We start from the raw sequence: 27378 nt of genomic DNA on the forward strand, positions 1-27378 counted from the left end.
TTACTGTGGAATATCTTCAAATACAAATTTGACTCAACAACCCATTCAATCTTGATTAATTTCCTCATATTCCTAATAATACAGCAAACAGTAAAATCTCATAAATCAAATTTCTTAAAGTTGGCAGCAGATTTTTCAAATTATTTTATCTTCATAAGAGCCTTATAATGTGGATAAACAGTTATAGTTTTCCCCATTTTACTGGGAAGACCAAAAAAAAGACTGAGGGACTTATCCAGGATTATACACTATGTTACAAACAGAGCAGAGCTAGAATTCAAATTTTCATCCACTCAATCAGATAATACCATCAACCTATTAAATGGAGGGCACATAGAGAAGAGAAGGATCAATGAGACTAAACTCTACTATTAAGGAAACTGCTGTTTTATTATAAGAGAAAAGTTGAGAGAGTTTACTAGCTACTACAATAAAGGGACACATATATTGTGTTATAATGGAATAGCAAGGATAGAAGGATGAGTTAAAGCTAGCATTCAGCCAAAGCCGGTTTGGCTCAGTGGATAGAGCGTCGGCCTGTGGACTGAAGGGTCCCAGGTTCGATTCCGGTCAAGGGCATGTACCTGATTTGCGGGCACATCCCCAGTAGGAGATGTGCAGGAGGCAGCTGATCGATGTTTCTCTCTCATCGATGTTTCTAACTCTCTATCTCTCTCCCTTCCTCTCTGTAAAAAATCAATAAAATATATATATATATATAAAAAAAGCTAGCATTCAAGGATTCTCTACTGAGGAGGTGTTATATGACATCTGAATTGGGTTTTGGAGGTACGGAGTGTGAGATAAGAAACGGTGAAGGTCATTACAGGCTGAGCAGAGTGAGAAATATGTGGAATACTTGCATAAAATCAAGTAGACAGGTGTGTTTTTTTCAAATGTCAAAAATGATAATACATATTTAACCTAACTCAAGCCCAAACATGAATTTAATTTACAAATATTTACAGAAAAGGCTGCAAGTTGTTCCCCAATAACTGCCTTTCCCTACAGTTAAGACTCCCACGTGTTAGCTGGGAACATGGCTCCTGTCATAGACTATTCTCCAGCTTTCCATCCAGCTAAGTGCAGCTATGCGTCTGACCAATGCGGTGTGAAGAAGGCTGACGCACTCAACTTTCAGAACCTATCGAAGGGACGGCTATGCCCCTTCTTCCAGCTGCTGCTCAGGGCACGGATTCAGTGGCAAGCCATATTTGACCATGGGAATGAGGGGGAAAATCCTAAGAATAACAGAGCAACCAGACAGGACAACGACTCTGGCTCCCTGGATGTCTTGATATAGCAAAGCTATCTCATCATTTCTCGGACTATCTTCCTTGAGACTGTGCTATGAGATAGGAACTTTTATTGAATTTAATCACTTATTTTGGGACTCAGTTATAGCCACGCAAACATAAACACTAGTTTATATAAATAGACTATGTTATAAAGTAAATGCAAATTAAAAGTAGTTTCTTGGTTCTCAATTCTCAAAACCTGAGAAAATAATCGGAAAATATGTAAATTAATTGCAGAGCGTTTAATATAATCAGTAATATAGAATTGTAATAGACTTTCAAATTTATTTTTAAATTTTAATCTATATAACCCCCCTAGGTAGAATGATCAGAGATCAATATTATATTTTAAGTGAACAGTAAAACAAGATATCATGAATTCATTACAAAAGTATTGGATAACTCCATATTTTATTGGGTTTAACCTCATTTAGTCCATAAAATTATCATTACATAGGTTTCATTCTAGATTAATATATTAAAGATCCACTTATAAAGAAAAGCCAAATAAGTTATTAATGCCAGAAGAATCAATAAATGAAATCTAGATTTTTGCTGTAAGTCCACATTAGTTGACAATGTTTTCATTTACCCATTGGACATCTCAGACCACTCAATTTTACTGTGATTACAGCTAAATATTTCATTGTTATCCATTTTATGCTTTATGGAGAACGGGGAAGTTTAACAAGTAAACATAACCATATTCTCATAGTGTGAGGGAAGAAACAGAACGGGCTGCAGGAGACCAACGGGGGAACTTCTGAAAAGAGAGCCATGGGTGCTGAGTGACCTGTTTGTATCAAATTGTCTGCAGGCAAATCGATTTGCCTGTGCTTCATGTATTACCTCATATTACAGGAATTCCAAAGGATAAATGGAATAAGCATATTTAATCAAATGACCTAAGGCATTGTACCTCACCGAGCTCACTGGCTCTCTCCATCAGCCCATAGAGGCAGGAACGTAAGGTGGTCACAACGCTTCCTCTATTCTCACTGCCCTCGTTTGGGCAAGGTCTTGATGGCAACGAGAAGCTAATGGGGTCAGAATCAAGAATATCAGCATTTGACATGTACATTACAGTATAATCTCTGTTGCACCCCTAATTCCTGCCAACAGTACAACAAATATGTTCTAGGAAGGCAAATAAAATCAGGTAAAAGAGTGACTAGATCAGGGGTGGGCAAACTTTTTGACTCGAGGGCCACAATGGGTTCTTAAACTGGACCGGAGGGCTGGAACAAGAGCATGGATGGAGTGTTTGTGTGAACTAATATAAATTCAAAGTAAACATCATTACATAAAAGGGTACGGTCTTTTTTTTTTTTTAGTTTTATTCATTTCAAACGGGCTGGATCTGGCCTGCGGGCTGTAGTTTGCCCACGGCTGGGCTAGATCAATGAAAACTCATCTCTTCAGGAAAATCAAATGAGAGACAATGCCCCTTCTAAGGGTACCTTAGAATTGAAGATTTATCTTTTTTTATATGGCCTGGCCTTTACTTACTACTGGGCTTTTGTACTTTCTTTTCTAATTGTAAAATGATCAGTCTCTTCTAAGTTTAAAGATGAGTCAAATGTTTACTAGTTCTATTATGGTGGGCAACTCATCTCTAAGTCTTAGCTCAGTGATATCCTATATAATAAAAGGGTAATATGCAAATTGTCCCCTCAACCGGGAGTTTGACCAGAGTTTGACCAGGGGGAGGGGCCGGCCTGCCAACCACCTGGGGCCCCTCCCCACAGCTGGCCCCACCCCTGATTCCCCCCCTCCCCCCATCCAGGGCAGATGGGCCGGACCCCACCTGTGCACGAATTCGTGCACCGGGCCTCTAGTGTAAAATAAAAGTTTAAGACTATATGGTTATCAAAGTCCTTACCAGAAACAAAATGTGATAGTTCTGACTTAAACTTCATTCACATCTTAGGTTGCATCCTGAAGTAGTAGAGGCTGCCCTGAATGTCTTCTGTTTTTAAAGAAGCTTGCTTTTTCAAATAATTCTCAAAAGCATGGCTTGAAGTTGGGACAGTCTTGACACCAGCAAATGGCCCCTTGTATAATCTCCTCCTGACCTTACCAGAGGTGTGATTCCTCTGCCATGAGGAATTATTCAGCCCACCACTCTCTCATCATGAGAAACACTTCTAATAAAGGTTAGGAATTGCTTCAGGGACCAGGTGGTTGAAAATTGGGAAAGACTGGACTTAACACTGAGATAACAATCTGCTCCTACTCAAAATTCTACAGACACTGCTTCACAATTCCTTACGAGAAAGGATAAGAATGCATCACTATATCTAATATACATGCTAGTTCATAAACCTTTGAAAATTAAAATTTATAAGTGGCTGGCTCAAAAGAATGGTGTCTTTAAAAAAAGCAAATTAAGTAAATTCTAAAATTTAAAAATCAGGTTAACATTTCCAATATTAAGGATGGATAAAAGAGGTAAGCAGTGAAGCCCATTCTACGTAATTCCAAATAGATTCGGCACTTTCCTCACTGGGGGATTTCAAAGTGCTCTTTGCTAATCCTAAAACTTTAGAATGTAAAATTTGAGCCATTATTGAAATGACCCCAGTAGCAACAACTTGTTCCAATAAATCTTCATGAATGTTTATATATATATACATACATACATATATTTTATATATAGCAACCAGCAGGTCACCTTCAATAAACGCACATTAAGCAACAAATTGAATAATAAACATTGTGCGCCCAGCCAGAGTGGCTCAGTGGTTGGACATAGACCTATGGTTCGATTCCCTGTGAGGGTACATGCCCGGGTTGCAGGCTTGGTCCCCAGTGGGAACATGCAGGAAGCAACTGATCCATGATTCTCATCATTGATGTTTCTATCTCTCGCCCTCTCTCCCTTCTTCTTTGAAATCAATTAAAAAATGTATATTTAAAAAAAAATGATTGTGCAAATTGTATTTCATGCAGACATGCCACAGAACTGTCATGAATTCAGGCCAGCCACAGTGGCCTAGGGGAACGGGCTCTGCCTGGAAACTTTACACCTGCCTTCTGCAAAAATAAACAGAGAGGGAGTTTTTATACCTCCTGGTTGGAAATACAGTGGGTGGATGAGACGAGGAAGAAGGGTTAGTGGTTATGATGCAGATTACCGACAGTAAAGTATATCTGATTATGCTCTGCTTAAAAACATGCCCTTAGAAATGCAGTGATATGCTTCTGAAATTACACTCACTTATTCATTTGGCCCCCCTCTCCTTTCCCTAGACGGATCTCTTGAAAGGAAAACGAGGTTGCTAAGTTAGTCTCCCCAGGCCCCTCCTAAGCACGATTTAGTCGGTCCCATCTATTTTCTTTTAGCTGTTTCACCGACACCCTCTAAAATTGCCTTTTGGACTGTCTACATCAGTGGTTCCCAACCTGGAGCACACGCCCCACAGGGGGGCAATATGATTTTTAAGGGGGGCAATTCAATAATGAGTTATTAACAGTGAATTTTTTGCATGAGCTTCTAGGGGCCTCCTATACAGTATATAAATATATATTGTAACATATTTATGCATTTCCGTTCTCTATTATATGTTCTGAGACTTTACTTGCTATTTTTTATATCACTTCATATTATTATTATTACTTTAACAATTTCTTAGTGATTTCCTCCTCAGGACTTCAACTGTCCTTTGGTTCTTTTATTTCTCTCTTTCATGGATGCCATGCTCTTTGGAAGCTTGTTTAGACCAAGTTAATGGCCTTTTAGGCTTCCTCCGCGTGACTAGGAGTTCACTTTTTGAAAAATAAGAATTATATGTCACGGGGGGGGGGGGGGGGGACCAGGATTTTGGAGATGCTTGGGGGGGGCATGGCCAAAAAAGGTTGGGAACCACTGATCTAGCAACTCCGCTTTGACTCGTCACAGTTAGCAAGTTCCCCTGAAACAATTTCCAATCTCTAAGTTCAATATCAACAACAAAATGGTAAGCGTCCTATGAAGCCCTTGGTTCTTCTACTACCCGAGGTATGTTTCCCCCCACCCTTGTCCTTCCAAAACACACGGTGAGAAGTCAAGTGTGTCTTGCTGTTGCCCACAGTGTCACTCGCAGCCGTCCTCACGCTGGACAGGCATAATAACAGCGTTCATCGGAGGCTTTGCATCCTGCAAATCTACACGGGTTTTGGAAAACCATTTTCACCCCTCAACCCTACTTACAAGGAGGCTATACACTGAGAGTCTCAGCACACCTGCATCTGCAGGTCAGCCAGGAAAACTGCTGAAGGGGCTGGATCGAAGCAAAACTAAAATCACGTAGGCATGTGGCAATCAAGAGCACGCATTTTCTTAGCTCACACTACAAGCATTTAAAAAGGTCAAGCGCAATTGGTTCTGAATGAGACATCAAACCCGAGACTTGTCACTTGCCAGCTGGATAAACTGCCTAAGCTTCCCTATCCATAAAATGGGAACTATAATATCATCATCCCACTTCAAAGATGCTTACAAGATAATTCACGGACAGTCCTTAACATTGGGTCTAATACAGTGATGGCGAACCTATGACACGCGTGTTAGAGGTGACACACGAACTCATATATTTGGTTGATTTTTCTTTGTTAAATGGCATTTAAATATATAAAATAAATATCAAAAATATGTCTTTGTTTTACTATGGTTGCAAGTATCAAAAAATTTCTCTATGTGACACGGCACCAGAGTTAAGTTAGGGTTTTTCAAAATGCTGACACGCCGAGCTCAAAAGGTTTGCCATCACTGTATAATAATAATTTTTATAATAATATGTTATTATAAAAAATGTTAGGTATTCCTTCAATGATCAGCGTGCACTCATGAATGTGGCTGACGCACTGCCCAGAGCATGGCACCTCAGCATTAAGCCAAACAATTGAATGGAGGCCAAGATGTGGGTTCCGTGGCTTAAGGAGCTTACATTTAGGGTGGAAAGACATCACTACTTGGCATGTTGGAAAATAATAAATTGTATTCAGAATTCAAGAGAGAATTTAGAAATTCCTAGATTTAAACATTTTAAAACTGAAAATGAAAACATGATTCGGTGGGCAGAACACATGCTTCCCAGAGAGCGGGGAAAAGACCTCATGAAATGACATGGGGAAGAATGGTCTGTCACCCCGCTATTCAACCCTCAAACGCAGGGGCCACATTTTATTAATCCAGCAACCGTTACAGCCTTGAGGACAAAGCATGTGCTTAATAAATGTCCATGGAATGAAAGCTTCCACACACCCCCAGGTCGTACACACTGGGCAGAGAAGACACCGTATGTAATAGACTAACTTCTTGTGATAACATCTGTATCTCCACAACTTTATTTTCTTTGCTCTGATGTCCTTGAATTGGACTACTAAGCACCTGGCACAGCTCTGCACCCACACACGTGAGTATCGTGAGCCTGGTCAGATGACAGCCCACGGACGGAGGAGAGGAGACCCAGGACAGAAGCATGCACAGCACCAGAGCAGCCTTCACTTAAGAAAAATGTTAATAATCCTGCTGGTGTGGCTCAGTGGTCGAGCACTGACCTATCAACCAGGAGGTGATGGTTTCATTCCCGATCAGGGCACATGGTTGGGTTGCAGGCTTGATGCCCAGTAGGGGCCATGAAGGAGGCAGGCGATCAATGATTCTCTCTCATCATTGATATTTCTATCTCTCACTCTCTCCCTCTCTCTTCCTCTCTGAAATCAATAAAAACATATTTTAAAAAGTTAAATCAAATAATGTTAACAGAAATCACCTAAATTTCAAACGGACTGCCAGTCAATAATTATCAATTTGATTTTGTGTAGGCCTCTCAAGGGGTGTAGGGTAAATAGTCCTTAATTGTCCTGACAGCACTAACACTTGTTCTTAGGAATTGTGCACTGTAGCTTTTAGAAAACCTGGCTTAACAAAATGTCATAATTTTTACTCCTCTAAAAACAAATCAACTATAAAAAGAAGTCCCCATGTCAGCATATCAACTGTTTTGCATTTGAATTATCTTGTCAAGTTCAAAACAATGAAGCAAAACTAAAATCATTTAGGCATGTGGCAATTAAGAGAACAAGAGATAAAGATAAAAACACCACTTAGAAAAAAAATCAAATAAAAGCACCCCAGTTAAGTGCCTATTCCTCCACAAAGATTTCTATCTGCATAGCTTCCTCAGAAAGGCTCACACACAATGTAATTTTATATCCATTTCTGCTTCTATTTCTGCACTGAAATATTTAGAGCAAGCTCAGTATTTCTGGAGTAAATTATACCTAGATCTTGATAAAGCTGAAATCACCTAAATTACACCTTTACGTTCAATTACTTGGAAGAATGGAGAAAGAAAGCTTGACAAAATTAAAATACGTATTTAAAAATGGCCACTGCATAGCTATAATTGTACACCTTAGTGAATATTGATGCTTTGAGGATTACATGCACTCACCACAGCTGTTTTTACCAAAGGCTTCAAATAAAATCCAAATCAATTTATGTTATGTGACTATACACAGTATATTTGAACACAAAGCAACCCAACTATTCTATTGGCTTATGTTAGAAATAGCTTGTGAAAACACATACCAGGAGCATGTAAAAATGGAAGCTCAGTACAGTATTAAACATATTCTTAGAAGAGCACCTTCCAAGATAAATCAGATACTCGATGTTCTAGAAATATCCTCATGGTATGCCATGAATTCTGGAAATGTAAAGTTCCAAATTCTGAATCATTGTTATGAACTGAATTTCGGTATCGCCCTCCCACCCCAATTCATATGCTGAAGCCTTAGTGTGGCTGTACTGGGAGATGGGGCGTCTATGGAAGTGATTAGGGTGGTATTAAGTCAGAAGGATGGGGCCTTGATCTGACAGGAGTCGCCTGATTATGAGAAGAGTCATCAAAGAGTCCAATCTCTCTGCACTCAAGCACCCAAAAAAGGCCACATGAGGACATAGCGAGAAGGTGGCCATCTGCAAGCCAGGAAGAGAGGCCTCATCGGAAATCTGTCCTGCTGGACCCTGACATGGGACTTCCGACCTCCAGTACTGAGAGAAATAGATCTCTGTCCTTAAGCTATCCCGTTGATGGTGTTTTGTTACGGCAGCCTGAGCAGGCTAAGCTAATTGCATATGACTTCCATCTGAGAACCAGGAAAAGTCCCGTTCCAAAATAATGAGTGTGAAGCATTCTACGTGCAAAGTGCTTCCTCCCCATTCAGCACCCAATCTTATAGCCTCTATGGACCAGTGTGCTAACTACCAGAAGTGCATGTGAGCATGTGTGAATACACAACACCCCATACACACACATGACACCGTCCATGAATGCCTCGTGGGCCTCTACTTCTGCTTTCCAAATCACGAAAAGATAAGGGGAGAAATTTCACCATGAAAGCAAGTTGTCTACTGTGGCTGCAATACCAGATGCCTGAACATAAAGGCTTCTAAGTGGCCAAAGTCCAGACTGATTAGGGGTTTGCTAAGGAGCTCAAAGCTGATCTCCTAGCATAATGTTTCATATAACTATTTCTTAACTCAGGAAATGCTTCCACCATAATATATAATCTTATCACCCCCCTGAAGAATTATTTCAATCGCACAGTCAATGTAAAAAAGTAGCTTCAAGTAAAAAAGTTTGATTTATGACAAATTACATAATTATTTTTCAACAAGTAGTGATACTCATGTATAAATTATGAGTGTTACATACAAGTTTTATAGCAATTAATTTAAAACTAGTTAATTATGTACAAAAAAGCTAATTAATTATGTACAAAAGCATACAATGCCAACCAACGACATACTGACATATTTGGGGAGGAACCGAATGTATATAAAAATGACCAGATTAGCCCCAGGTCTGTCCCCTGGTACAAATGACCAGATTGGAAGTTTAAAAACCTCATCTAATTGTAAGGTATAATTAATGGATGGTTTTGTTATTCATATCATAAGCTCTGCATTATCAGGATATCACGCATTTATTCCAGTCTCATTTGATTAGGAAAAAAGTATCAAACCGGTTTGATCTAATTATCACCAAACATACAACTGACAATATCTTTCAATTCATAGTTTACTAGTTGCAATCTATTCTCTGGAATATTGCTGGCTATTGGTTAAGAAATGCTACTATCAGTGGTAGTTTTTAAGAAAAAAATGGATTTAAAAAGGGGAGACCATGTTTAAAGAGATCAAATAAAAAGCTAGTATGTTAATCTAGTTTTAGAAATTATAAGTATATAGTGACAAAGAGCAGCCTAGTATCTACCCAAAAAACTGCAAAAAAAATTTATTTGTAAAGATATATGTACCCCTATGTCCACTGCAGCGTTATCCACAGTGACCAAGGCATGGAAACAACCAAAGTGTCCTTCACCAGACGATTGGATAAAGAAGATATGGTACATACACACAATGGAATATTACTCAGCCATAAAAAAGATGAAATACTGCCATTTGCAACAACATGGATGGATCTTGAGAATATCGTATCAAAACAAGTCAGGAAGAAAAAGTCAAGAACCATATAATTTCATTCATATGTGGGATTTATGGGCAAACAAGACAAACAAACAAAAACTCATAGGCACAACAGTATGGTGGTAACCAAAGAGAAGGGGTGTAGAGGGAGGGAGGTAAGGGTAAAAAAATTAAATATACGGTGAAGGAAGGTTAGGTGACTTAACTTTGGATTGTGAACACACAAGGCAATATACAGATGATGTATTATAAGACTGTATACCTGAAACCTACAAGATCTTATTAACCAATGAAACCCCAATAAATTTAATTGACAAGAAGAAATTATAAGAGGAAAGAATGAATGGAAAAGAGTGGGCATACAAAGAAAGAAGGATGTATTTAGGAAATAGAACTAACACCAGCCATGGTGGTAGAGGAGAAGAGATTTCGGAATTACTCTGATTTCGATTTCTAACCTGAGTAATGACGACAAATCAAGTTTTTGTCAACTAAGAGACAGGTTATTCTAAAGGTGTGTTTACACACTCGCATACACACCTACACACACATATAAATATATGCAGATGGCCCTGTTTCTGTTTAGTAACACCACTGTCTCATCCCTCCCTCCCTAGGTAGCTGATGTGCACACCCTTTATGCACTGAGAGGATCACATGTTAGCAAACAGCAGGGATGGCCATGAGAGTTGACATTGTAATTCCGAAATGTCCCAACAACAACAAACTCAACAGCCATGTCAGTACAAAAGGATGAATGCCAACATGGAGTCTGGAGATAAGAATTGATTTTGCGGTAGAAATTATTTGTGTTTCTGTCTTATCTCCAGACAAAACATTTCAGCTGCGAGAAGGAATCGTCTCCTATAGCACTAATTAGAAACGTAAATCTCCCCGAGACCAATGCCAAGACAGCTTATTGTTTGTCGCTATATGTGATAATAGAATCTCCTGACATTTTATTCCCCTGAAAAAATGCAACATCTTTAATAAACCACTGCCCAGCAGAGAGCCTCATTTCAGCATATCACAACAGAAATTACAAGACAGAAAACACGCAAAGCCTTAAGACAAGTAGCTAAAAACAAATTTATTCTCAGAATTACCAGTGGGCATAAAAAGTTTTCATTGATACCAAAATAATTACAAAATACTAGATTGCCAATTGCATGCTCCACATTGCAAAATAGAAAAAAAATGCCCATATTCTGTGTAGCACTAAACACAACAGAGATTGTTTATACACCTTTTCAAATGTCCCTACTGTGATATGTAATTATAGGCTGCTGCTCTGTAAGTGACTGATAAAACCTAATCTAGATTTTTTTAAAGTAAGGCAACTATAACATTATAAAAATGTACCTCATAAATATTGCCCTGCCCCAATCCAAATGTGTTTTTTATAGCTTTTCTTTGCCTTTGTTTTATGAATGCCTCACTCTATTAACGAACTATTTACTTATTATCAAAAAACATGAAAACCATGTCACAGTTCATGCTACATTAACGACAGGTATCTTGTAATGATACTGCCCAACACTCAAGCGATGATGCCTGGCCAATGAACCGCTCTTCTGGCCTCGCTAGTAAGTGCTACCAGACTCGCGCCTTGACCTTCCGACCCAGGTGTGTCACTGTGACCGAGCTCACATCTCTCTGGAAGCATCACTAACAATTACACAAGCGGAGAAAAACAGTTGCGGGCATCAAACATCCCTCGGTCCTCTCTGCAAAGAAAGGAACGCTTCTGAACAAGCAAACCTAAAAGAGAAAAGCAGGATTCGCCAAACCACAAGGGAACTGGAGTTCCTCCTGTTTCTACCGCTATTTTAATCGCTGCAGACCAGACCACATTCTGCACAGCACACACCTCCCTGAGGACCGGGGATGTTCGGCCGAGAGTCTGAAAAGGCATATGGGACACCCGTCCGAGAGCGGCAGACTGGGGTATGCAGTTTACTCCTCTCCAGAAGCAATCTTGCTAGCTGACTGATTATGAGATTCTGATAATCTGAAAAGCACTCATACTGCTGTATTTTATCAATTGTTAGCAACTTATAAACACCAGGTAACAGAAGCCTGAGAATAATCACTCAGAGTCAGTGAGAGCTGGTGGGAGATGGACCGGAGTAAACTGTATTGATACAATCTTCTCTGCTGTTACACAGGAGGAAATTAACATTTACCAGAATATACTTTCATCACAAAAGCAATTCTAGGAAATCGGGTGAGGATATTATTAATTTTTTTTCAATAAAAACCATTTGTTCTTCTGACCATTTATTACATTCGTGTACCTTTTAAAACCACATGGAAAGTACTTACTGCAGTCTGGCTTTTCCAAAGAGTACTTAATCATACACTACACATTCCATCAATAACATGAAGAAGATACACAGAACATGATATAGAAAAGATGTCCTCTTTTTATCATATCTACATGAAAAGTATGTAATTTAAAGTGTCACTTGGAAAGAAAAAGGATCGCATAAGCTGTCAAGAATTTCATCTCAGTCAAATAAATTAACAATATCACATACACTGAACACATTCAAATACATCAGCTTTGCCAAAATTACTGGTGTATTTTTTTATTAGATGTTACAAGTTTAAACCAGCAGCACTTACAGTGTTTGAAAACAAGCAACAGTATAATAACCCTGCTTGCTCATAGATGATCTGCTGGAGATTATCAGCATGCATATATTTAATGGGATTCCCACAAAACTGGGAGATTCCTTTTGATTAAAACAAACGACTGAAGAGGACAAAAAACACAAGAAGCTTCTAAATCTAAATGCAAGCCAAAATCATCACAAGACACCACAAATTAACATTTAGGAAGATTATTTATCAACAAATAATGATTGAGTACCTCTTGAGAGCCAGGAGTGGTAGGTACCGGTCTTTATACCAGTAGAGCTCACAGACCGATGGGAAGACATAGCAGACAAAACTGCAGTGCAGTGAGGTAAATGCCACAGCTCTACCTGGTGCAGTGAGGTATATACCACAGGAGCTCTACCTGGTGCAGTGAGGTATATACCATAGGAGCTCTACCTGGTGCAGTGAGGTAAATGCCACAGGAGCTCTACCTGGTGCAGTGAGGTATATACCACAGGAGCTCTACCTGGTGCAGTGAGGCAAATGCCACAGGAGCTCTACCTGGTGCAGTGAGGCAAATGCCACAGGAGCTCTACCTGGTGCAGTGAGGCAAATGCCACAGGAGCTCTACCTGGTGCAGTGAGGCAAATGCCACAGGAGCTCTACCTGGTGAGGTGGGGTATATACCACAGGAGCTCTACCTGGTGCAGTGAGGTAAATGCCACAGGAGCTCTACCTGGTGCAGTGAGGTTAATGCCACAGCTCTACCTGGTGCAGTGAAGTAAATGCCACAGGAGCTCCCCCTGGCACAGGAACCCAAGACCCCCAGGGTACCTGAGGCCAATGGCATTACTTTAAAGCCATGTGTAATGATGAGGAATTACAATCCCCATCTCCTCTTTTCTAGAAGCTGGGTCAGAGCTGGACTACTGTGGGGAGGACTGTTAACATGACCTCTCAGCTGCAGGGGAGACCAGAGGGTTACGTGCGGTCACATTAGTAACTCTCTCAGTCACTCCCCTGCATTACACCATTAATAAATACCTCGGAGTTAAACAGCTATGACCTATGGTGATGGGACTTCCAAATGTACTCTGCTTAAGGAAAATAGATACAGTCATACTTCATTTACTTGGCTACCTTACATATTTGGAAAACATTTAAGGACATGGAAGGTAACAAAATTGTCCATTAAGTAGGAAAAACAAATGTTAGAATCTGCTCCCTAAAACATATGTAATATGTAGAAAAGCCCCCAAACTCACTCAAAATTTAGACAGCTTTGTTTCAGAGATGATTCTAGTAAGTACACTAGAACTAGAATACCTGGGGAGGTAGTCACAGAGACACCAGTCCTCAGGAACAGGCCCCGAGACGGGACGGAGGAGATTGATTGATTTATAGTTTAAATATTATTTTATTGATTTCAGAGAGGAAGGGAGAGAGAAAGAGAAACAGATACATCAATATGAGAGAGAATAGTTGATGGCTGCCTCCTGCAGGCCCCACACTGGGGATCGAGCCTGAAGCCTGGGCATGTGCCCTGACCGGGAACCGAACTGTGACCTCCTGGGTCATATGCCGAGGCTCAACCACTGAGCCAGCCAGCCGGGCAGGAGGGTTAGAAATCAGTGAGCACCTGAAATGCATACTCTGAGCCCCTGCCTGTGAAACTGACCTTCCAGAAGAGACTGAAATGGGCCTGTCCCCTCTGTCTCCGCCGGATGGGCTTGCGGGTTCCTTGCGGAACTTTCCCTGTTGCTTTCCTGGTGGGTCAGGATGTGAAACACCGTTTTCTTTATCGAAGGACCCGGCGGTGGTGCTGGGCGGAGGTCAGCTGTGTTCAGAGGGGAGGTGGTGTGTGCAACTCCGTTGTTCTCTACTCTAAAGCAGCTGTTTTGTCTTGTGTTTCAACTACAACTACAAATGCTTACAGCCCTTTAATATACCACTGTGGGCAGACCGGCATTTCAAAAATATGAGATGATGCTGTTATAATAAAAAATGTAATTAAAATGCTGTTCGGAGCCAGGGTACGAGGATTCTGTATCTCAGGGCACCTGACAGCTGACAGCGGCACGGTCACCCCCGTGGGGAAGAATAACTCAATGAATAAATGTCAAACGCTGCTTACAGGATGTGCTCCCACACCTGCACACGGCCCACCTTCGACAGCAGTCAAATCCTTAGATTTTTTACCCCGTTTTCCCAAAGCTGCAGCACAAACATGTTCCGTGTTTCCTAAACGGCATAAATATCTTAAGGTTTCTGACAGGCAGCAAGGAAGAGATTAATTTCCCGGCGCCCTATTCTCTTGGCTGCCTCCTCACGCTGACATCTTGCTTGGAAGACCAGGCCTCCTCTGGGGGAGCTGGGAGGCCGTGGGCAGCCTCCCTCCCTGGCTGCCTCCACTTCGTGGGCGAAGAGTGACTGCAGACACAGCGGCTACAACACTTCGGCTCCGTCCTCAGACGGGAGGAGCCTCCACCAGAGCGGGGAGAGGGAGCCCTGTGCCCTGTGCTGTGTCGGGATCCCACTTCCACAGGATGCATTTAAACAGGGAGAGGCGGGCGTGCCCACACCTCACGGCTGTAGGCAACACCGGTGATTTAGGAACAGTCGGCCGTGGGAGAATGGGTATTCACTTCTCCCAGCGGTTCTACCTCAGCATCAGCCAAAACATTCCGAAGGCAGCTCAGCAGGTTTGATTTTCACCCCAGTTACAACCACTGGGTGCTCAGTGGCTTGCAGACAGACGAGCTTCGTACAAAACATGCACCCTGTGCCACACAGATTAGCGCCTGCACATACATGACATCCAATGGCTATTTTAGCCTCTAACAAACTTCTTCTTTTCTCCTTGAGTCATATAATCTATGTGGTCCTATAGGCTGGCTAAAGCCAAGACTGTAAAATGAATGGTAAATAAAAATAAAGGATCATCACAGAGCAACAAAATGTGGTATATCCATACAATGAAATATTATTTGGCAACCAAAAGGAATAAAGTACTGATTTGTGCCACAATATAGATGGGTTTTGGAAAAACAAAATTTAGGCTGAGTGAAAGAAACCCATCACAGAAGGCTGCATATTGTATAATTCCTTACGTTAAATGTGCACAATAGGCAAATCTGTAGGCATAACAAGTACATTAGTGGCCACGAGGGGCTGGGGGAGAGGGAATGGTGAATGACTGCTGATGGGTGTTGGGGTTTCATTTTGGGGTGATGAATAGGTTCTAAAATTAAAAAGTTGTAATAATTGCACAAAATTTGTGAATACACTAAAAACCACTGAATTGGACATTTAAAATGGTGAGTTTCATGCTGTGTGAATTATATCTCAGTGCTATTTTTTTTTTTTTAAAAAAAAAAAGCTCCTTATCCTATTAATGATGCTCCCCGGGTAGGAGTTCTAAGTACAAGAGGACTGAAGTTCCAACCACGATCACTGGCACTCGGAACTTTATCCGAGTGAGCTCATCGGTGTGCCCCCGACCTGTCTGTCAAGCCTGGAGAAGTGCTTCTCTTTCCCTATCCGCTTTCGGAAACACATCGATCTCCTCTTAGAAGAAAGAGGACGAGGAGTGATTCCAGGAAGTGGTTAATTCACACAGCGCTGCGCTTTGCTAACAAAGTATGTTCAATATTAATCCGTCCGGTGTAATTTATTAAGCCGACAGGCAGTTCCAAGGAAATGTTTGGTCGTCCAAATACTTGGCAGACACAAAAACATCCGCAGGTAGTCACCTAATTCGCAATCAATTATAATATCTAAATGCAGAAACATCTATTGCTTTGCAACTAGTGGCCATTGTTAGTCAATAAAAACGGGAAATGTTGTCCATATAAATACTGACCTTGTTTCCTTTAACCCTTCTTTCTGAATGACTTCCAATATCTGCTTCGCTGTCATTGGTGAGTTGGGGTGTTTTTCTAGTGCCTGAAATATAAAAATAAACATAAGATTAACAGATGACTGCATGGAAGCGTCAAAAATGAAAGTGTGTGTGAATCACGCAGTGGGTCCTTAAGATTTTAAAGGGGAAGGAGTTATTATATCAAAATAAGGTTCCATCACACAATTCAAGTGTCCAAAGTAAGAAAGTAATTTTTCCTGGACATTTACCAGTATGGTAATTTCTGCAACAAATAGGGACCATTTAAAAAAAAAAAAAAAAGTCACAAAGGCATACACACCAACCAAAAAGTGAAACTTAAAAAAAAGTTAATAAATGTATAATTTCCTTTATTAAAAATCGCTATTATTTTATGGTTAAAGACATGCTTTCAGGCCGTTAAAGTGTTTCCTAAATTTCCAGGCCTTGGAACCATGGAGCCTGAACACTACCAACAGCCCAGAACAAAGTGCTGGTCAGAAGGAACCTCAATGGATTCCCATTTTGATCAACTCCTTTTATACTAAAGAGAAAATGAGGGGAAAAGTCCTTTGTGACCCAAATGGCAGGAAGCAAACAGAAACCCAAGTGCCTGGTCGCAGAGTGTTTTCCAGTTCAGCTCAGTTTCCTTTCTTTTGCCTTTTCCGATCAATTTCATGCCTTTTCCGATCAATTTCATGCCTCTTCCCATTCAGCCCTTCTCCGTTTTATAAACGGATCCCACTTCCCCCTCTTCTTCTCTGTCCTACTTATGTTTCAGTAGAAGGGAGTTCTTTAAGCAACGTGCGGGGAACACATGGGGCACGGTTATTTCTACAGGCGCTAGGGGTGGGCAAACTTTTTGACTCGAGGGCCACAATGGGTTCTTAAACTGGACCGGAGGGCCGGAACAAAAGCATGGATGGAGTGTTTGTGTGAACTAATATAAATTCAAAGTAAACATCATTACATAAAAGGGTACGGTCTTTTTTTTTTAGTTTTATTCATTTCAAACGGGCCCTGGCCCGCGGGCCGTAGTTTGCCCACGGCTGCGGCTAGATCTTCGTCCTGAAAATCAAGTTCTTTGATTCAGCCTGGGTCTTAGCTACAGGTGTCGAAAGCAGCCCACAGCAGTGACCTCACTGCTCACCAACAGGGACTACAGGGCCGCCTGTAGGGACAAGAAGCAAGAATGCGCACCCTCCACAATGCCTTCCTCCACGGGAAGACGGCCCCTAATGGCAGACCCTGGACAGAAGCTTCTGCACATCATGACCCCAGGCCACTGAAAGACTAGCTTTCTATTGGTGAGGATTCACCAGAAGGATCAGAATGCTCAAGAGTTACCAGGGCACTCAAAACCCAAAACTGCAAAGGCTCCCACAGCTGTCCACAACAGCTCTGTGGCCTCCCCGACAACCAATGGGCGAAGTTCCACTAAAGTCACAAGCAAACATTCTGTCCGTCGGGTCTTCCAATGAGTTACACACGGACAGGCAGCCCCACCCCACCCCCATGAGGGCCACTTTCCTGCACCTTTCTATGTCCCAGGACATTTCCCCCCTTTCCCCAGTCTGGATCCGTCCCTTCGTCATAGTTGGCAAGTGCTTTAAAGAATATAGACATCTGAGCGACAGCCGGGAGAAGGCATGGCAACAAGCATTCCATTGGGAAAGAAGAAAAACTGTCCTCCCGGAGGAGGACTCCGAGCTGAACTGAAGACTGGGAAGGCGGGGGGGGGGGGGGGGGGGGGGGGGGGGGGGGGGAGCTCAGGCAGAGCTGTAGAGGGAGGAGGACTCATGCGTTGTGTAAACACCTTGCTTGAAAAAGGCGAGAAGGACACTGCGTGGTAGAGCCGAAAGGGGAAGGTTAGATCACAAGGAGGGAGGGGAGGAAAGCGACATGAAAACAAACAAGCTGGCAGACTTGTTAACATGAGAACTGTAAGCAGAGAAGTGCACACTATGGATTATGAAAGGAGACGCTGTGGTCACGTGATGGGCATCCCCCACATGATGGGCGATGCTGAGGACACCAATGGGCTCTCATAAAAGATATGGGCCGAAGGTCAACAGACCTGTACAGACACACACAAGTAAGCAAACGAGGGAGAGGGGCGGGGGGGGTGGGGGCGCGGGGAGGGCACAGGATGGAAGAAGGAAGGGGTAAGAAGAGGAAGGAGAGGAAGGAGGAAAATTGAGCTGAACTGGGATGTCCAAAAGGCAAACCGGTTAAAACTAGAAAGGAAGGGCTGAAGAGGACAGAAACTCCAGGTTACTGGGCAACGTTGTAAGGGACATTGGGGTGCACTCGAAAGTGGGGTTACTCACGGTGGAGGACTCCCTGTTTCTCTTCCCGAATACAGGCCCCTCAGCACACCTGGCAGCGCCTCCCAGCAACTGAGAGAATCGGGAAGCCCTGTCCCCTGCTCCATGCCATCACATCCTACTCCACAAAGGACGTGAAAGCGCCAACAATGACATCGCGCAGTGGGCGAGAGGCGGGCAGGCAACGACGGAGCCACGCGACATGCCAGAAGCCACCCTCGGGGCCTGTGAGACAGAGAAACGGGGCAGAGCAGGAGGGGCGCCTGGGTGTGAGCACCGCTCACTGTGCTAGGCGTGTGAGCGTGGACAGGACACAAGGTAGAGAGGAATTGCCTTCACGGAACAAAACATCGATACCATCCAAATAACGGGACACATGGCGGAGACGTGGACCAGACTCGCCGGCAGCCACACTCAGACACCACGGGGAGGAGAGGTCACAGGCGGAGTGCAAGCCTAAACCCCCGGCCCCGACCTTCGATCCCCCCAGTATCCCGACGCGGAAGTGGTACAGTGTCACAGGTCCTGCAGAACGGTACTCTCTGGATTCTCCTTCATGACATTTCTCAAATACTAATATTTGCATACGTTTTCACAGCCAATTAATTCACATGTTCTTACAATTGTTTTCCACCTTGTACCCACTTCTGTAGAAAATGGGGCAAAGGATTCAATACAGCAGAGAAGGGAGTAGGAGTTTTAAGACTGTTTATCACAATAAGATGTTTCCAGAAATAGGTCTAAGTAATATTTCAGATCATCCAAACAGGTTCAGACTGGCTTAGGCAAAAATCATGTAATTGTGGCAAAAGAGGAAGTACAATTTTAAAGTTTGCCATGGATAATTATTTAAAATAATCTTGCTTTCTGAGAGTAAAAAGTAGAAAAATGCAAACTCGTGCCCATTTTATTGAAAGCAAAATGCACCCAGAAGCCTGCAACCAAGAATATGAACCATGCCTAATATTTGTTCTCTTTCTAGTTTTTCTATTCATACACATTATTTTTAATATAATTATAATTAAGTAAAATACATGTATATTAGCTGTCTCCATGTAATTTGAATTCTCCAAAATAGCATCATAATTAACACTTCTGAGAGTAGGCACTATTTTAAAAATTCAATTAGTAAACAGAAATACCCAAAGAATATATTGAATGTAACATTTTAAGACTATTATTGAGTCAAAGAATATGAATTCTGTTATGTCTCTGGACGCACAGCCAAATGTTTGCAGAAATATTTTAACAATTTATCCTCTCACCAAACAGAACTGAATGTACCCCTTTCACCACAAGTTGGCCAGTATGAAGCATTATCCCAGGTCAAACAAGTGGTAATTTGTTGTTATTTTTATTATACTTCTGTAAATACTAATGAGATAGAGATGTTTTCAAATGAATCTCATGTGGTATAGGATATGCCACTTGGGATATTTCTGTTTTTATTAATGGGGGAAAAGCTGTTTAAACAGTCAGAATGATATTCATTGTTTTGCATAGTAGTAGTATTTATTCCTTTTGTTGCTTATCTTTTGGATATTTTAGGGGGATATGCAACGTTTTACATTTTCAGGCTAACAATTCCATCAGATCTTTTCCATTGTGACAGCTACAGCTCTTCTGCTTAGATTTTCCTCTTATCCAGAGAGCATGCAAATGTCCACCAATAGTTCTTTCAAGTATCCTTGAAAGCTTGTATTTTTTAATTCATCTGGGATTTCCCTTTCTGTACCAAGGTGAAGCACTAGCCTCCCATGCCTGCTGGTAATTCAGGACCTCCCGCCACAGTGCTGGCTAAGCCTGCCATGATGAATAAGGCATCCGCTCCCACCTACTAATATGAGGGCAATGAATACACTTTTGGATGTGAAACCCACATAGAAGGGCGGGGCCCATTACAGAAATGGCACAGAGCAGAGCGGTCCTTGTTGAGAGGGAGGTGAGGGGGTGAGAGAGCTCAGAGGACCCGTGCTTTCTCCAGCAGCTGAAGGAACTTCCGGGCATGTTCAGGGTGAAATGAACTGCAAACCACTGCACTTGGGCTGGCCCCGGACTCCTGCTCCGCTCCTCTGCTCTCTCAGCCCCCGCGTGCCAGCACCACCCTGTTTTCAATCGCTGTCATCGTCTCATTCATTTCACTCCCTGGCTAGGGCACTGCTCTCATTATTCCTTCTTAAATTTTTAATTATTCACGTCTTTATATCTCCAGATGAAATTTATATTGGAATTAAATGAGACATCTAATTAAATTTTTAAGAAATTTACGCACATTGTTCCATGTATTTAAGTTTTATTCCACAAACTCTAATAAGCTTTTTATTGTTTTATATTTTCAATTGCAACTATGAATACAATTTTTTCACATAATATTCTCCCATTTTATGGCTAATCCATCCAGAAGCCATTGAGTGGTGATAATTATTATCTATATGAACAGCAAATTGAATTCTTAATAGTGCCAATAGTACAGGAGCCCGGAATCAGATTTTCTACAAGTCATGTGAATTCTGTCTCCTTCCCAGTAGCTGTTTTCTCTTTCTGACATTATTTACTTTAGATTACAAAGAGATCTTTTCTAGTCCCTGTCAAAAAAAAAAAATACAAAAAAAAACTTTTGCTGAAAATTGAGCTGCTTTGTCATTTATTTCCTCAAAAACAGGCCCCCAAACCCACAGAGCTCCCTTAATAATGTCCACACTGGAATTAGCAGAGCCCACGGGAGCTGCCAAGAGGAGACTGTAATTGGAAACCACTGGATGGATATCACTGTCTCTTCTCCACAAATCAAAGTCTGAAACAGTTCAATCTTCCCAGAAAAGGTCCTTTCTTTCTTTGCAAAACAAACCTGTTTTCTGGTGTCAGAGCTGTGCTTGTGAATCCACTTCCCTCTCACCCCTAGAATGTGTCTTGCACCTCATGCCGCCGCCTCAGGCCCTGAAGTCCTTTCAATTCCCAGCCACCTTCTTCCTTCACTGCTACCCCCCAGAGGTCTCCCACGCAGCCTGGCTCTCTGTAAGGGGGGATTTCCATGGCTAAGGACGCAAATAAATACAACCCACTACCTTCCTAGCAAGGGACCCTCTTGTATTTTTTTTTCAGGAGCTGGGAAAAGATGTAAAGCATTGGCAAACACACCAGTGGACTGATTCCACCTCCTTCATTTAGGTGACTGACTGTAGGAGAGCCCACCCCAAAAGCAGCTCATTTCATGCAACCTGAGGCAAAACAGACTCATCTCAGGAACCGCCTCCCCCAGACATCTACATGCCCCCGTAGAAGGAGAAGAAGGAGGAAAAAAAACTGCAGAAAAGGATAGTTCGAGTATCCCTAAGATAAATACATGAGACCACTGTTCATCTAATGGTTAAAATCATTTTTTTTGGGGGGGGGGACATAAATAAAATATTCTGAACTTATTTGATTGCAAAGTAAAAAGGTGTCCACAATTTAAAATCGTGTCAATAATGTATGTTTAGATTGTGAAATCCCAAATGAGTATCAAACACCAGGCTCTCTCCCTTTCTTTAACAGCATTGTGCCTTCCCTGGACTCATACTGGCAGCTCATTAAAATATCTAACTGTGTAAGGTCTTGTCTCAGGGAAATGATTTGGGGATTACAAATTAAGCATTATAGTGTGTGTGTGTGTGTGTGTGTGTGTGCGCGCGCGTGCGTGCGTAAGCTCTACAATTACAGGGTGTTTTCACACAATTTGTATTATTTCATTTGCTTTCACACAGCATCTATTACTATTTCATTCAATTTCATACAACGATGTTATTTTACTTGACCTTTAAAACAACTTGATGAGACACATAGAAAAGAGAGAATCAACTCTGAGATGCGCCAAGTTGAAGTAATCGGTCCAAGGTCAAGAAACTAGTGAGTGGAAGGACGAGCCTCGCATTCATGATGATGTTGATGATGATAATGTTTACACATAATAAGCACAGCTATGCTGATTAGACAGCTCCTCTGTGCTAAGTCTCCATGGGATGTGCCTCTAGTACCACAGGTTCTTGGATTCATAGATTTAACATTCCTGTTTCCACCCTTCCTGAGAAAACACAAAGACCCATGTCATTTTGATGGAACATGAATTTGGATCCCAGTAGAATTCAGAGGAGGAAATAAATCCTGTAAAAAGGGACAGCCAGCACCTCGCCTAAAACTCAATTAGGTTATTCTTGACTCCGAACTTATGTGATTACTAGGTAAGGGTTTCAAGATGATACTTAGCCAATTTTTCTATTCTACTTGCATGAATTTTTGTGGGGAAATTATATACCTTAGTAGTATTTGTAAATGTATGATGTAAACGATACAGGAATTTTGTTATAAGAACCTTGAGAATAAGGCCGCCTTCACCCAGAAGAAAGCAGGTGAAAAGAAGGTAAAGTGCCTAGGACAGCGGTTCTCAACCTGTGGGTCGCGACCCCTTTGGGGGTCGAACTACCCTTTCACAGGGGTCGCCTAAGACCGTCGGAAAACACATATATAATTACATATTGTTTTTGTGATTCATCACTATGCTTTCATTATGTTCAATTTGTAACAATGAAATTGGGGGTCACCACAACATGAGGAACTGTATTAAAGGGTCGTGGCATTAGGAAGGTTGAGAACCACTGGTCTAGGAGGTCTGGCAGCCAGTAAGTGCCCAGTCTAGCCCATGTGACACTGCAGTTTGCTCTACCTGAGAAGGTAAGTTGTTTTTGGTCATGAGCATGGGGGCTTACGGAACCTGAAGGCCTATAGTCAAAGGTATTATACACAATATCTACCTCATAATCCCCACTTCTGTAATCTCAGACTTAAGAACAATCAGATATTTTTTTTAAATAAATCCTTATTGTTGAAAGTATTACATGGGTCTTCTTTTCTTCTCCCATTGACCTTTATAGCCCACCCCAGGCCTCTACCTCCCTATTGTCTGTGTCCATGGGTTAAGCATATATGCATACAAGTTCTTTGGTTGATCTCTTCTCACCCACCCACCTACCCCCACCCTCCGAGATTCGACAGTCTGTTCCATGCTTCTATGTCTCCGGATCTATTTTGTTTGTCAGTTTATTGTGTTCATTAGATTCTACATATAACTGAGATCATGTTATACTTGTCTTTCTCTGACTGACTTATTTCACTTAGTATAATACTCTCCAGGTCCCTCCATGCTGTCTTAAAGGGTAAGAGATCCTTCTTTTTCACTGCTGCATAGTATTCCATGGTGTAAATGTACCAAAAGTTTTTTATCCACTCATCTACTGATGGGCACTTGGGCTGTTTCCAGATCTTAGCTATATAAATTGTGCTGCTGTAAACATAGGGGTTCATACATTCTTTCTGATTGGTGTTTCAGATTTCTTAGGGTATATTCCTAGGAGTGGGATCACTAGGTCAAATGGCAATTCCATATTTAATTTTTTGAGGAAACTCCATACTGTTTTCCATGGTGGCTGCACCAGTCCACATTCCCACCAGCTGTGTACTAGGGTTCCCTTTTCTCCACATCCTTGCCAGCACGTGTCATTTGTTGATTTACTGATGATAGCCATTCTGACAGGTTCACTGTCATTTTAATTGACATCTCTCTGAAGCGTTTTTTCATATGTCTCTTGGCCATCTCAGATATTTTTCTTGAATTCTCATATAATGGTTTGAACCATACTTTCCTTTGGTAGCAGCTGTCAAAACTGCCATTAATTACCATTATCTATTTAATGATATTTTCCCTGCTACACTGTAAACCTCATGAGATCAAGGACCCTGATCCTCATCCGTGTCTATGACTCAGACTGTGACACTAAGCCAGTAGACTTCAGGAAAGACCAAGTAAAATTTGGAGATGTTTTGAGTTGCTCTATATTAGAAACTTTTATAGAATAATAAAGATGGTTATGAGCTTTGGAGTCAGGGGGACCAGGAAACCCTTGCTCACCAGATATCTGATCTTAGTTAGATACTTAACCTCCATGAACTTCAGCTTCTTCATTTCCTCATTTATAAAAATGTTGTGAGCACTGAATGATATAATGACTGTAAAGCATGTATTATTACCATATAACAAATAGCTATACAGCAATATGAGTTCATAATCATTAGCTAACACTGTACTATTAGCTGGGTGGGGGTAGAAAACAGCTCACGTTGAGCACAGCCTAGGCCAGTGATGGCGAACCTATGACACGTGTGTCAGAGGTGACACACGAACTCATATTTTTGGTTGATTTTTCTTTGTTAAATGGCATTTAAATATATAAAATAAATATCAAAAATATAAGTCTTTGTTTTACTATGGTTGCAAAGATCAAAAAATTTCTATATGTGACACGGCACCAGAGTTAAGTTAGGGTTTTTCAAAATGCTGACACGCCGAGCTCAAAAGGTTCGCCATCACTGGCCTAGGCAGATGAATCTTTTCAGTACAAAGAAGAGAGCTATCACACACACACACACACACACACACACACACACACAGATGGACATTGGGTGTGGTCTTGGAGATTTCCTGCATAAACGGCACCAGAGTTCTACGATCAGGCTGGCCCCACATCGCCATCATGGCCTGATCACCGCCAAACTTCTCCCACTGCAGACTCGCAGGTGGCCCTGCACCGCTCTGCGCCCAGTCTCACCACCCAACAGCCTTTCTCTGCTAACGAGAGGGACTAAACCATACGTGCTCTGTGAGACGACCTGTCACCTGGGGGAACAGCGCACCACAGGGACACATTACCCGCCTGCACTCATCACAAATCAAGGGAAAATGCAGAGAATACCAACAGTAAAACTCCCTTCCAGCGATATGTACTTGAAGACAAGCTTCCAAGCAATGGTGATGGGGAGCTTCAGAGAATGCCCGTCAGAAGGAAATTCTGTCTCACGGGAGTGTTGTTTTAGTTGCCCAGCTGCACAAAAACCTGAGCACAGCTGGGGGTGGAGACCTGCCTCCTAGACCTGGAACAGGTCAGAGAATGAGTGTTACCAGAATTTGCAAATAATACTGAGAACTGAACCCTAATTTCCTGGGGGACCTGGGCAACTTTACCTTTGGGAAGTTTCCAATCTTTTGAAACAGTTGATGTTCCTTCAATAAACAGGAAGACAAAAAAAAAAACAACAGCAGAAAAAAACAAAAACCCAGAAAGTGAGAGAAACCCAGAATTTCTAGTGTTAAAAAAGTTTTAAAATATTACTAATTTAATAATGATACATATGAATCCATTTTTTAAAAGTAAAGCATCTCATTAATGAAAAAGAGATCCTGCTACCACAGAAATTTGCAGGCAGTCTACTCTATTCAGAACCTACTAATTGTTTAAAAGCTTGTTCTGCACACCAGGTAAAAAATTATGCCTTCCTATCATTTCTACTACAGTATGTAGTCCTAGTTTTTGCCAATTGAACGTGACAATTACTTAATACTAAATTCCAAGCCTTTTCCTAACATGTAGCTTAAAGCCAGGTAATTGTGTTACATACATTTACAAAATGGGGTCCAATAATTTATTTACATGATACATTGTCACCTGCTTTAAAACGTCACCAGGCATGATCAGGGGCCAGGTCTCTCCTTTTTTTCCAGGTTAATGGCACTTCAGTTTCTGCCATCATTTCTCACATAGAATAGCTTGCGGACACAACCTCCGGAATCATCTTTGGATATTCTTGAGTTTGCCAGTGTCACTTGTGAAACACGTGTTTAAGAATTATACCAATTAAAATAAATTAGCTAAATGCCACTAACATATCCTACATGTGGTGTGATCAAAACAGAATACAGTATCCTTCCCTTTTGCTACCCCCCCTACTACATTAAGGCAGCCTAATGCGGCACTTCCTCTTTGTCAGCAGTCCTCACACTGTCAATCACTGTAACTTCCAGATCTTTAACATCTGCTTCCCAAATCACATGCATGATAACCCTGTGGTGTACTTTCCAAACGTGCCAGACATCAGTGAGTCTTTGTTTAATGCACCAATGTTTGTTTCAGTGGATTTTTGCAGCCTCTGAAATCTTATTGTCCCCAAATATCTAATTACCCAGGGCGATAGCTGTACTTCGTGGAGCACACAAATTTGAAAAATACTTATATGAGTTCAACGGCATCTTTTCAGGTTCAGGTGATTTGTTCAAGCTTATAAAGTTCTTTTGGAATCATTTTTCTCCTCCCCAACTGTTCTGTTTCCTTTTTTTTATGTCCTGATATCCACATATCTGACCAGCATGACTGATGTATTTCTCCAAGTTATTCATGACAGAGCTGACCAGGGCGATGGAGAACAAAGCAGCACGCCTACGCGCAAGCCGCTGGCGTCTCCTCTCAGGCTGACACTGATCAGCGAACCAATGTATTTTGTCTATAGATGTTCAATCTGCCACAGATTCATTTAATTGTATCATCACCCAGTTCACATGTGTCCATCACTTTTAAAGGAGTTTCATAATAGACTGTGTCAGACTGGCTGAAATTCAGCTCCGACAGGAGCCTCCCCCTGATGTGTAAGACTCATAATCCTATCAAAAATAAATTAATTTAGTGTGACAGGAATTAACTTGGAGAATCCATATGCCTTCCAGGGATCACTAGTTCCATTTCTAAATGCTCACAGTCATCTATTTAATAATGCACTCTAGAATTTTACTGAGAGTTGACATAAAGTGAAATCACTAGTTGTGATTTCAAAAATGTTCTTTAAGCTCTTTTTTTTAAAAAAATGTATTGACTTGAGAGAGAGAGAGAAAGAGAGAGAGACGTTGATTTGGTGTTCCACTTACTGATGCAT

At 41.5% G+C, this 27378-nt stretch overlaps 1 protein-coding gene across 1 annotated transcript in view; it reads right to left on the reverse strand.

Annotated features, from left to right (window-relative positions):
• The window catches only part of ASXL3 (ASXL transcriptional regulator 3), a 167700-nt gene that overhangs the window by 117976 nt on the left and 22346 nt on the right, over positions 1–27378 (reverse strand). Inside the window, 1 exon segment of the mRNA XM_070421632.1 lies at positions 16244–16326. Within this exon segment, the coding sequence (XP_070277733.1) occupies positions 16244–16326 (83 nt within the window).

The sequence above is a fragment of the Myotis yumanensis genome, unplaced genomic scaffold, assembly GCF_028538775.1.
Source record: "Myotis yumanensis isolate MYYU_CA2020_CCGP unplaced genomic scaffold, mMyoYum1.0.hap1 SCAF_7, whole genome shotgun sequence".
In the NCBI taxonomy this organism is placed as follows: domain Eukaryota; kingdom Metazoa; phylum Chordata; class Mammalia; order Chiroptera; family Vespertilionidae; genus Myotis; species Myotis yumanensis.